Here is a 12,981-nt window from a genome sequence, read left to right on the forward strand (position 1 = left end):
CAATGAATCGTGCATTAGTGCACCCACATCTTCATGCTGTGATTTTTAGAGCTCCTAGCAGCTGTATCAGCTGTGGGGAGAAGAGAGAAGTTAGAAAGTCTTAGATATGTAAATAGTGCAATATATAGTGTGATACATAGACAGTGCTTCAGGAAGTTGAACCTCAAGCTGTCCTGAAATAAGCAAAGGTCAGGATAAACAAATGTGAAATTTGAGTGGAGTTTGAGTTCAATGTAGTTTACAAAATGAATGTTATACATGGGGCTGAAGTGCAAAGGATTGCTGTCATTGGTGTTATGTTGTTTAACAAGTGTTCCCCTGGCAACAGCACTTGTTCTTTGGTACCACCAGGCAATTATCTAAAAGGAATGCGAGTGACACTTTGTAAAGTTCCTATTTAGATGTGTTGGCTGATACCTGATCTGGTACTGCTTGAGCCTTGGACTGTGAAGAGTATCGGCCTATTTAACTTCTGTGCATCCAGCTGTCTGTTTTGGATGCAGCAGGTCAAAAAAATCTTTGGTACCAATTTAAAATTTCTGGAATTTCCTCCCCCCTGCCCCCAGTGTTCTGGTGTTTCTGATAGCCAGTGCTTGGCTGCATCAGGTCACTGGATCTTACTGCTGGTGCAGGCAGTAACCATGTATGTACAAACAAAAATGATCTAATAAGGCTCTGCCACACACTTCCCGAGAGGGAGTAAATCCTACTGGATAAATTTGCTGTTCCCCCAGTTCAACACAGCATCTCATGCAGCTTCTTGTTATGCTGGCCTTCTCCTTACCATCTTTCCCTGGTTTGTTCCTCCTGTTCCAGTCTGTCACCTGCCTTAGTGAGTCAAAGAAGTAGTCTGCTTCATTCTGACTGATCACCTGGAAGAAGCCAAGCAGTGAAGGGGGGAAAGGAGGGATTATCACATCATATAGAATACTGCCTGTGTCAACATACCCAAGTATCAGGATGAATTTTCCTTCCCTGTCTACCATGAGAGAGCCCAATTACAGCAGGAAAGACAGGCAAGGGTAAGAAGTAGAGAAATAGCAGGAGGAAGGCTCAAATTATTTACATTTCATATGGGGATTTTTATTGCATCTTCTTATTGAAGTCAAGCTGAAGATGCTCAAGAACCTTATTCTTAGCCATCTCTTCTTTGTGAAACATTGGTTGCTCTTTTCAGGAATGCAGTACATCAAAACCTTCCTGTGCTTACTCAGTGCTCTTTTTGCCTTGATCGCAGCTCCAGAGAGAAGGGACCTCTCAGCAAGGTAGCCACCCCAAGCTTCAGCTCAGGCAAAGCAAGCTTCTGAGAAACTAGAGAGCAATCGGCTGGTGCTGGTCAGCCACAGCTCTCCCTTACACTAGTGGGTACTGTCCACGTGCAGCACATCTCCTGGGCAAAGCCAGAGTGTGAAAGGCCTGAATCCATCAGTATGCAACATGCAATTTGCTACCACCCCAGCAGCTCCAAGAATGCCTGTTGTCTTCAGTAGACTGGTAGAAACCCTGCCTCTCCAGCCCCTTCAAGAGAATGAAAATGTCAGGTGCTAAAAGTTTGAGCCTAGGTTGTATCCCCTCAGTAAGACAGAAACAGTAATGGCCTGCTCTGTTGCTTAGCTTCATATATAGCTTTTAGGTGCTCTGGTAAATAAGTAAGAGAGGAGGGGGAGTTTGGCTACCCCGCTGTAATCAAGAAGAGTTACCTTGTCTGCAATCTTCACAAAAAGGCTGAAACCTTCCCAGGAGCTCAGCTGCAATTTGGAAGCAATGTTCTGACACAGAGTCCGGATTTTGGTGTTTGTTCCCACATCAAATGACTACGAGACAGCAAGACTCTTGTTAGACAGAGGAGAGGAAGAACTAAGAACACTGAAAGTCTTGAAATGTTCCTGCACGAACACATCATGACTGGGAAAATGGTCAAGTCTGGGAAATCAAGTAAGTTCTCACCTGTTCTGTTTCATTGGGGAAGCAAATCTTGTGTGAGATCTTAGTGTTGTTCTGTAAGATGGCCTCAACCTCCACAGGATGAGGTGCCCACTTCCTGGAGCCATTCCTGGAAAATGCCACCACCATCGCAAGAGAGATCAGTGCTGGATGTTTAATCTTTAAGGAGCTGAACAACAGACTCCATCCAAAATGCTAGTACTGTGCAGTGGGGCAGGCTCCAATGGACCTTCACCCCAGTGCAAATCAGTGGATTAACAGCAAGAAACTGAGGGTCTTATTAGCATGTATATTAAAAGTGTTCTGCACTGCAAGGTCACATGAAAAAGGCACCTTCCCAGCCAGTACCATTACCCCTTCTATGTATTCACAGCATTTTTCCTTACTGTTACTTGAAGTGTGAAGATAGTGGCCACAAGGAGAAATACATTTTACTTAATTCTTGCATCAGCAACAAGATAGGCCTTCAGCTACAAAATGAGTTGCTCAGGAGGCAAGTACCAGAAAAGTTTGGAGGGCTGCTAGAAGCATCACATTTTATACAAGAGCTGGCACGTAATCACTGACTCAAGAGGCACTTCAGCTGTACAATCCAGGGCTTTGAAATCATACCTCAGAGCAGAGCTGCCTTTTAAAGCAAGGGAACTGCCCTGCAGTCTGAGTCATGCAAACCCCTTGAGACAGTAAATGTGAGGACAAATCTACCACATTATGTTCTGGGGCTGCCCTTAGTGGCACAGAGCAGGCTATTTGGAGATTTTGCATACGGTAGCTTATGGGCTATCCTATCCTATCCAATCCAGAGCAGGTACAGGTTTAATCTTAAGAAAATATAATGCTCTTAGAAAAAAACATTTGTCTTTGTGCCTCTTCCTCAGGCTCCAGAGCTGGGGGAGTTTAGCAGATAGAATTCTCCTCTCAAACAGCCCGTTCTGCTTTTCCCTTCCTGTTTCCCCATTCTAAAGAAGCTCTGTACAGCTCAGCGGGGCTTAGAGCATGAATAGCACATGATATAGGGAGTCAGGAATTTTTCATTCTTCTCCATAGACAAAGCAATTAATAGCATTCCTCACCATGCATTTTTCAGGCACTTCAAAGACGAGTTCAGTGTGCAGTGACATTTCCCCTGTAGTGCCAAAACCTATCCACTGCAAGGGACAGCTTCTGCAAGGGGTAGCACTGTGTTAGCATTCCCCTTAAGCCTGACCCACAGGCCTCAGACCAGAGGCAGGGCTGCAATATAGGCTGCGAGGTAATTCCAGTGCCTGGAGGAACTTAGGGAAAACTTCCCCTTACAGTTCATAGAATCATAGAATCACAGAATGGTTTGGGTTGGCAGGGACCTTAAAGATCATCTAGTTCCAACCCCCCTGCCATGGACAGGGACACCTTGCACTAGACCAGGCCGCTCAAAGCCACATCCAGCCTGGCCTTGAACACTTCCAGGGATGGGGCATCCACAGCTTCTCTGGGCAACCTGTTCCAGTGCCTCCCCACCCTCTACGGGAAGAACTTCTTCCTGGTATCTAATCTAAACCTCCCTGATTTCAATTTATACCCGTTACCCCAGTTCAGTTGATCCTTCCTGAAATCCTGGTAGCCCTTCCACTCTCTCTGATTGTGCCACTTTTGTTACACTACCAAGTCATTCAGAAGCTCAGGAAGCACTGTGGTTTGGAGGCCTTGTTGCTTCAACCCTCACCAGGACTGGGGGGATGCCTAGCAGACTGACAAGTGCCTTGCTGTGAGAGCTGTGTGTCAGGGCTTATGCTGATTTGGGTTTCTTCAAAGAATAGGAATTGATTGTGTTGATCCTCTCTTCCCAGCATGGATCTGCTTTGCTTCACCATCAGAAACCAACAGAGCCACATCAGCACTCTGCAGATGTCAGTGACTTCGGTGGTGCCACCCCACTATGAGTAAAACCCAGCAGTTTTAGCTGCATGTGTGCAGATCTGTGCTACTGAGAATCAGCAAACTCAGAACTAATCCTCAGGCACGTTTAAGTGGGAGAAGGACATGCTGCCTCACCAAAGGAGCAAGGTCAGGACCTCATCAATGACAACCCAGCATTTCATTTCAAGCTGTGTGCCCTTTAGGATGTTTGAAACACCCAGCTCTGGGAATCAAGTGATTATGTGTGATGCTGAACTTTTAAAATGTTGCTAACTCCGTGAAAGAAAAAAGTGAAACTCACACAGACCTCTCTTAGAGGTTCAAAGCCCGCAAGAGAATTAAAAATGATGTAAAGAAAGAATGGGAAGTAAGGGTCTCAATATTTCAGCCCATGTGTTTTTGGCACCTGATTCATGATTTTTGAACACTTTGAGCTGGCTCTTTGCCGGGTCGCTTACCTCATCACTGTCTGAATCCTCCGACTGCACTCCAGGGCGAGTGTTTCTTTCTGACGTGTCTCCATGAACTTCTGGGCATGTTTCAGCAGGGACTTGCTGGGTGGGAACAGGCCAGTGCAGAGCCAAAGGAGCTGCCAGCCCTTGGTCACGCTGTACCTGTCAGCACAGAGCAAACGGTTCTGCGATAGCCACGCAGAATTCTTTGTTTGACTACACACCAGCTATAGGGCAGAGAAACACCCCCTTCATGGTATTTTGTGCCATTCAGCAGGGCACTGCAAATCAACAGAGCCTTCACACGGGATCCGGCAGACGTCTTTTGTGCAGCCTGTATGTGAAAACAATGCTAAATCCTGGCTGATAAATATTCATGACAGTTGCAAATCTCATGAATAAATATAAGCTCCAGTTTAAGAGCCATCTTGGCAGCAGTGTCCCCGGTGCCATCCTCTTGGACAGCCACTGTCAATTTTGCTGTTCAAGCTCACACGCATTTGGATTGTGCTTTATCAGCTATTCACCTGCCCTCTGTGCTAGCCAGCGTTGCTTGGAGCATGCGCGCTGTGCTGGTAATTGGCTTTCCCTTACGCGCGCTCCTGCTCTGAATAATGAGCAGGTAGGTGGCATTGTGTAACGAGGTAGTTACAGTTCTTCACAACTCCACATCAAGTCTGTACAATTTTCAGGCAGAAAGCCAGTTCCTCCAGCCTCTGGACCTGTGAAATCTGCCTGTCAAAGCTCTCCTGGCGTCTCACCGATAAGAAAGGCTGTGCAGCCAGGAGGTGCTCATCATTCTACCTTCAAAGCCAGGAGCAGAACACACTTCAGCAATGTCCCAGGGATTGCTCTGAAATGCTAAATTGTGTGAAGTGGTTTTGATTGGGAAAGCCAGCAGGTCTACCTTTGAATGGGCACCAGACTGATGAATAAAGAGCTCCTGGCTTCTTTATTCCCATTTACTTTTCTAATTTTGCAGAGGAAGATACACTATTTTAATACTATTTATACTCTATAGATCAGTAGTGTTTGTGTGTATGTGAGACCATGACATGGCCCACAGGGCAGTAGCCTGGCAAGGATGAAAGATTTGTTAATCTGGCTGTTCTAATGAAAATATATGGAAATGGCCACCTTTCAAGCATTGTGTTTTCCACGTCAGTGATTCCTCTCAGAACAGTGAATGACCCACAGGACTAAATTGTTAGAGTACATCGGGCATGACACTGGCACCATGGTTACAGACTATGTGTGAAGTAGCCTGTAAGATTTACTGCAGGCAAGGGAATTTACCATTTAATAGCTACACTCACGGTAGAAGCTCCACTAAGTTTCATATTTTTGGAATAGTAAGAAAAAATTTAAACAAATAGAAGTTCCTTCTCTGACTTCTGCAGTAACACAGTGCAGATAGAAACAAACTGTTTTGTTAATAATTAGTATTTTAAGCTTCTTTTTGCAATTCAGTTCCTCTGGAAGTAGGTCAGATGGTAATTTTATGAGTGGGGAAGTAAACACCAGCCTGTTTCAGAGACTTATGCATGGGCAGGGGCCTGTATAACCAACCTGTTCTGCAAGCCAGTTGTGTAACCTAATTAATATAACTACTCAAAAGGATTCAATGGTCGTAAAAGATGTAGTGTGAACTACGTGCTTACAGGAGAGAAATAATGTCACTGGGAAACTTAGAACAAATGGAGGGCTGTCAGTGCAGTCACTGAAAACATATAAGAACTCTTTGCAGTGCCGTTATTTTCTCCACAGGCTGCCTTGGGAGTAAGAGGGCTTCAGTAATGCCTTGCCAGCCTCACACCATACTGCAGAGACAAGCACTGAATGCTGATGGGAGCAAAGCAGCCCAAGGGAGACAAGTAACAGTCCTGCTCTGTGGCCTATTACTGCCATCAGCGGTCCTGAGTGCTCTGCAAGGGTGAGTCCCCCAGCACTGCCTGGGAAAAGGGGGAAGGGAAGGTCTCACTCCAACCTTTGGCCATCCTTCCCCTCTGCCCCCACCCCATCACAGGTGTTGCTCACCACCTGCACTTGAGCCCCAGCTCTGAAGAAGCAGGGTGTTTGCACACAGGTGAGTGAGTACCTGTTTCGGTTCTCAGTCAGTTGCTTCATGATCTGACAGTAGATCTCATCTCGCAGGACCTCTTCCTGGATGGCTGCTACAAATATCTGGTCAGTGACTTCCACAGAGGAGTGTGCCTGTTTTGAGGGATAGTCTCCCATGAACTTCATGATGGGTGAATGTGCTGTTAAGGACAAAGGCAGGCCAGTTCTGGAAGGTAAATGGGAAGTCTTGCCTGGATCCTAACTTGTTAGTGACTCTGCTGATGTCTAAGAAAAAAATAACTGGGAGGAGAGTCTGGAACATATTCCCTGCCTGTTCCTTACCCCCTTTTCCTATGCAGCAGTCACTGCTTGGCTGTGATTTGTACTGTATTAGCTGCTTGCTCTGGGTTTATGCAGTGAACCTCACTCAGTCCTAAAGCCACATTTTCAGTTAAGTGAGCCATCAGGAATTATGGAGCATTGGGAGGGAATAGGAACCCTTCCCCTGTAGAAAAGGGAAATAATGCTAAGTTGTGCAGAGTTGATACCCCCCACCTTGATGTAAATATATCCCCTGTAATGTGGATGTGGTATTATCTCAATGGAAGTGAGTTTAGTGGAAGCTCTTCCTTCCCCTGAGTGTCCTCAGGTCCTAAAGGGAAGAGTGAAAGGATATCAATGAAGGCCTGACAAGCCAAGTCCCGAAGATCAGGGTCTGTGCATGCTGTCTTCAGCAAGGGCTGTTTCAAGGGCTCCTTAGAGTGTGCCCACAGTTGACTGCGCCCGCGGGATTTCTGGAGAACAGCTTTGCTGATGGATTCCTTCTCAGGAGTCCTGAATGAAGACAAGTGCAGGCAATACAAAATTTCTGGATCAGTATTGCTATGAAATAATAATACAAGAGATCATCATCACCGAGACTTATATCTAGGCATGTTCTTTCCCAAAACAGTGATCTCTCATCTCCTTTGATTATGCAGGTCAACAAGAACAGGAAAATATATATTCTTTTAGATCCATAAGGGAGAAGGCCTTCAAAAAGAAGAGACGTTTTACAAGATTAATTTTTCCCTTACTTTCTGAGGCCTGAGATGTTGCATACCACAGCTAGCTGGTAAGTGCTGAAGGAGGGATGAGAAGTAAGAATAGGGCCTGCTGGAAAGAAGAAAGTCCAGCTGGGGTTCTTCTACCCTTCCCTTTGCATTTCTGCAGACAAAAGATATGAGCAGGCCGTGTGCCAGAATCTCTGCATGTCCAAAGTCACACTTCATTACAGGGAACAAAGAGAAGAAACCCAATCAGAAATGGGAGATGCTGTTACATCCTAGGTTTTAAGAACCACTACAGATCAACTAGAACTTTCCTAGGGTGCACGCTGTACCAGAGAGCTTTACCTGAAGTGTTCGTAGGAGAACTCCTCCAGGGTGTAAGGCTTCATTTTGAAATCCTCTTCATCAGGTTCATCCATGCAGGAGTTCTGTGAAGCTGTCCTCCTCTGGTCTGGAGACATCATCAGCAAACTCTGGAATGACACAGACATGTTGGGACATCACAGGGACACAGGTCTCTGCACGTATTGCCAAGTGTTACTCCGTGTATATGCACAGGTGGTATATACTAAGCTTGAGTGCTCTGTGCTGCAGGAGACCTGTCCCCTAAGCAGCATCTTCAAAGATGCAGGTGAAAGACTTGGGAGTAGTCAACTCCAGGAAGTAATTTCCATAGACCCAACAGTAGTGACTATCAAAATGTGTGTGATTATCCAAAGCACAAAACTTGTTAAAAATGCACCTGCTTATCACTGGTGTGTTTCCCCCTCACTTTTTCAGCTTTTTACTTGTTAGGACAGTATCCAATACACTGAGTCTCCAGAACTAAAAGTAAACTTATTAGCAAACAGTGTGATCAATTGGAAACCTTGACTCCCTCAGATAGCATATTCTTTTAAAGTAACCTGCTGCACTTAGATCTTCCCTTGACACATAGTGTATGATCACCAATCAAGTCCAGTGTGAATACAGAAACTTTCAATGGCACACCCATTTTTCATTAATTGTGACCAATTCCAGGCACTGAAATCCCTAATGGTGAGCTGACGGGTTTTTTTTGAAAGTCATTGCTTTCGTGCAAGTGCAGTTTTCTCCTTAGAGATCGGGCTAAGTTTAGTTTTGTTTTCAGACAGGACAGAATGAAATGATTCAGTGGGAGGCATAGAACTCATCTGACTTTGGAGGAACAATTAACTTCCAGTTATAAATGTAATCATATTTAACAGTGTTATTATCATTTATCTTCCAGTCTTTTCAAAGGGGGTGTTTAGCTTTTCTTACCAGAACTTGACTAGAGGGTTTTGTGAGAGAAGGAATTATGTAGATCTCTTCCAAAAATACATTCCCTGTTTTCCCTGTCCTTTCATTCTGGGCACAGATCCAGCCAGAGTTTGCATCCAGCCTTTTGTCTTCAGTGAAGATTAGCAAGTCTCCCTTCTTGAATGACAGGATGGCAGGGTCGTCTGGAGAACAGAATAAGGGAGTACTGTTCAGGCTTGACAGTCCAAGAAAGTGCAAAGGGATTGCAGTGTGAAAGACAAGGGAATTGTATTTTGAAGGCCTGAACTCAATTTGCAGTAGAAAGTGACTTGTGTAAATAGAGCTAATTATCCAGTAACACTTGAGAGAAATCACCTAAGTTTCCTCTGACAGGCCGATTTTGATCCTCTGAGGGCAATGGCAAAACTCCATTCGATTCAAATAGATGCTGAATTTGTGTCTAGAACTGGCAGCAAAGCATGGAAAGAAGCTCACTAACTCTAAGTAGGTGAAGATAATGTTTACGTTCTAATCCCCTCTTGTTTGTTCCACCCAACTATATTCCACAGAAAATTCCAGTTTACCACCTCTGTGAAACTTTGCTGGAAAGCATTTCCAGCAAGCCCAGCTCCAACTTTCTCCTATAAGCAGGCTGAGTTGTTGGACACTGTAATATCTAAATAAAACATGTGAAGAAGTAGAAGGGAGAAGGAAGGGTAATTTGTATGCAAAGGTGTTGAATCACACTGCCCTGTGCTCTCTACTGCTGTGCTGATCACTAGGCATTCCTCCTGGAGCAAAGGGACTCTTGCTGAAGTTGTCCTCCTTCCCTTTGAGCTCTTTCAAATAAGTGCTGTGTGTTCTCTCAAGATTTCTTCCCTACCCAGAAGTAAAGTTGCAGGACTTACCTTGGGATTTTTTCTCATGCATTGCGACAGCAAATCGTGATCTCTTCTTCAGTCCTTCCAGGAACATGACCACCAGTTCAGCAATGACAACGCTATTTACAGATGTCAGGACAAACTCCTCGGCACGAAGTGTGATGAGAGTGCAACTCTGTCCAAATGACTTCACTGCCCTATGTATTATTCAACAGTTCGTTATCAGAGCACCTGGAAAACCTACAGACCCATCTGCAATCACAGCCAAGGCACCTACACCGCTTGCAGACAGCTCCGTTGCAGTGAGTACTGGTAGTTCTTAATTTGCCTTCTCATGAGCTGCTAGGTGTGAAGGACTGAAGTGGTTCAGGTTCATCGTGGACTCCACCACATTTTGCACAAAAAGTGCTTCATTATAGACAAAAGAACACCCTTCTTTCGGAGTAACAGGGCAACTAATTACATCTGTGACAGTCCTCACAGAGGTGGTTTTTGTTTATGTAAGACCCTATTCTCGATCTGATGCAAGATGTGTGCCCTGAGCAAGCCGATGGTTACCCTCTTATTATCCCATTCAGGTCCATCACACCCAAGAAGTATACAAACTCCCAGCATGCACAACAGACGATGGCTTAACCACGTTAGTTATTTGGGCCATTCTTGTCTCGACGCATGTCTGCGCTTCCTTACACCTTTGTGACTGAGCAGGCTTTGCTTCCACCAGCTGGGAAGATTCAGCCATTTCAGTATTTCCTTTTCAGGCTGTGCAGAACTTGTCCCTTTCTGTTTCCCAGAACTAGGCTCAGATCAAATCACCTAGGGGGGCAGTAAAGAAAGTACACCTCCCGCCTACATGGAAGATCCTTTCTGAATATGGGCAGAGATGCCTTCTTCAGATCTTGCCTTTATGGGGCACTCACCTGTTGGTGTGGATGCCAATTATCTCTGGGAAAGCCAGCTCGAGGAGCCGCTTTTCTGACTCATCCAAGAAGCAGATACCTTTCCAATTTACAGCAACAATAAAGTGGTTCTTGGGCAAGCTGGGACCTGAAAAATGCAGAAAAAATTCCTTACCAATGCTATAAAAGTCCTCTTCTGTTGATCTTATATCTGTTCTCTACTCCCAGACTCCAGACATTACCTGAAAACTTAGTGACTTCAAAGAATCGTGAAAAAAGCAAAGGCCACTGAAAGCGAGCAAAATCTACAAGCTGTTCTTTCACAGTCTGTCGGGAGAGACGATCCTGTGTGTATGGGGCCTGCAGTATAAACACACACCCAAGGTTTTCTCAGTAAAATTTGGTTTGCATGATCTGTAAACAATAAAGAGCAGGCCTAGTCCCAGAGGTTCCCAACAGCCCTCTGCTATCACTGGTGTCGAGGGTACCTGGAGAAAGTAGAATCAGAAACAGACTCCAGGGGCCCAAGCCACATGCAGCTGAGGCTGCCCACAAGTATGTGGATCCCAAATTTCCCACAAATCCCCACTGACTCGTCTGTCAGAGTCTAACAGTCATTTCCATGGGTGCCATGGAAATAATTCATGTAACCCATTCAGATCATTCCATCCCATGCCCATCCTGACTCAGCTGTCAAATGAAAGATAGAGAGCCTTAAAAGATACTCTGTTCAGAGATTTAAATTCATTTTTTTTAGTTCTGCACCCCTGTTGAGCCCTATATAGAAGAGTGAGTGGAAAGCTTCTTCACTCTTCCAGTCTTAATTAGATATTTGGAATACAAACTGAGATGCTTTTTCCATCTTCCCTCAACAGACTATTCATAAAAGGAAATGGTGAAGGAAGCAAAAGCTGGTGCTTGAGTGTGGTTACCCAGCAGTACCACATAAACCTCTTACCTTAGCATGTGTGTAGGTTATGAGGCTCACCCACTTTTCCAGGGGCTTGGACTTCAGCTGTTTCACTGGGATACAGTCATGTAGCACCTTCTGCACAAGTTCATTGTGGATGGAATCTCCAAACTGGATGTAACAGTATTTTGCACCTATCTCCACCAAATCCTCCTCCTGTAACAAATTATGCATTAAAAGAGGCCTCGCGAGATGTCATGGAGTCCAGTTAGCCTTGTTCAACCTTGAAGCCAGGTTAGGAATGGGTTTTCTCCATTTTTGTCTGGATGACTCTTGACAGTCATCCAGATTAAGGACAGATGAACTTCACACAGTCATAGCATCAAAGAAATTATTAGTAAAGATGTTTTAAAAAGACCTAAATTGCCCCTTTGGACATGCTCCCAGCTGCCACATGAACTGAAAGCTGCAGGTAAAAAGAAGTGTTAATTACAGGTGCCGGTGTGACATCTGGAACAATCACCTGGACAGGAACTGTTCCTTAAGAAGGGAAGGGTTGTTCACAGCCACTAGAAACTTCGTCTCCTTGCTTTTTGATGTAGGAAGTGTTAATACGATTTTGTCTCATTAGGAGGTTGAATAAGGAGACCCACCTTCTCACAACGGTACTCTCCAAACCGGATGCCACGAATGACCTGGTGGTAAATGAGATCAGTGCTGATAGGGTCCTCCTGGGAGTTGTGCCAAGGGGTGAAGATTTCCTTCCGGAAGTAGAGTCGCCAGGGCGCATTGCGTTCATGTATGCCCCGCTCCTTCACTAGCTGTTCACACTGAGAAATGGCATCCAGGACATGATCTCGGCCCCCACCCAGTGACCAGACCTACAACAACGGGACACTGCATTTACTGGCATGCCTGCTTTGGGCTGGAGTGAAGGACAACAAACCCAAAGTTCCTGGTCTCCTGACAGCAAGAAAAACTCTGAAAAAGGTAAGCAGATGGATGTGCAAGTTATACTTTGATAAATGTGTGTATTTTTATGCACAGAGATGGTATTGGGAAAAGTAAGTTGGAAGATAAGACAAAGCAACTCAGGTTTGCAATCTCCTGTGTGTCTCCTTGTACTTTGTTTATCCCTCGTACATCCCCTTATGTGCATGTGCAAGTGTTGCTGTGATCTTAACAAAATTCCAACTCTGAATTAATTTCTTTGCTCTTGGTGCCTAACCCTGAGCACCACAGTGCCATCCTGCTGTGTATACCTGTTTTACAGCATCACTGTAAAAAACAGCAAAGGGAAGAAGCAGCTAAATGCCAGCATGCGAGCTAACAGCAGCAGCTCTGGCAAGGAGCTTGGCTTTCAACATCACAAAACAGGGGCTGTAACACAGGACAAGAATGTTATATGCAGCAGTGCAGGTGGGAAGTAAGTCTTTGAGCAGAGATGCCCAGCAAGTGCAACCTGGTAGTTTCACCCTGCTCCAGCATTCTGCGGTGCTGCGTGCATGACAAGCAGGTAGGATCCCAGGACATGGGGCGAGACCACGGTGCTGCACTGCCCATGCATGGGAGCAGGGACACTGGTGACCTGGCAAAGCAAACCTGGCAGGCCTGCAGCAGGGAATGTTT

At 45.2% G+C, this 12,981-nt stretch overlaps 1 protein-coding gene across 1 annotated transcript in view; it reads right to left on the minus strand.

The window, feature by feature from the left end:
- The window catches only part of MYO7B (myosin VIIB), a 45,648-nt gene that overhangs the window by 4,093 nt on the left and 28,574 nt on the right, over nucleotides 1-12,981 (minus strand). The window contains exons 31-43 of the mRNA XM_010152023.1: nucleotides 12,006-12,233; nucleotides 11,401-11,568; nucleotides 10,685-10,802; nucleotides 10,464-10,590; nucleotides 9,571-9,740; nucleotides 8,684-8,865; nucleotides 7,748-7,875; nucleotides 7,030-7,187; nucleotides 6,391-6,544; nucleotides 4,299-4,454; nucleotides 1,948-2,053; nucleotides 1,701-1,814; nucleotides 785-872 (exon numbers count right to left, since the gene is read on the minus strand). Coding sequence (XP_010150325.1) covers nucleotides 785-872; nucleotides 1,701-1,814; nucleotides 1,948-2,053; nucleotides 4,299-4,454; nucleotides 6,391-6,544; nucleotides 7,030-7,187; nucleotides 7,748-7,875; nucleotides 8,684-8,865; nucleotides 9,571-9,740; nucleotides 10,464-10,590; nucleotides 10,685-10,802; nucleotides 11,401-11,568; nucleotides 12,006-12,233 — 1,897 coding nt within the window. The remainder of the gene's footprint in view (nucleotides 1-784; nucleotides 873-1,700; nucleotides 1,815-1,947; nucleotides 2,054-4,298; nucleotides 4,455-6,390; nucleotides 6,545-7,029; nucleotides 7,188-7,747; nucleotides 7,876-8,683; nucleotides 8,866-9,570; nucleotides 9,741-10,463; nucleotides 10,591-10,684; nucleotides 10,803-11,400; nucleotides 11,569-12,005; nucleotides 12,234-12,981) is intronic.

Source organism: Eurypyga helias, unplaced genomic scaffold, assembly GCF_000690775.1.
Source record: "Eurypyga helias isolate BGI_N326 unplaced genomic scaffold, ASM69077v1 scaffold33325, whole genome shotgun sequence".
NCBI lineage: Eukaryota > Metazoa > Chordata > Aves > Eurypygiformes > Eurypygidae > Eurypyga > Eurypyga helias.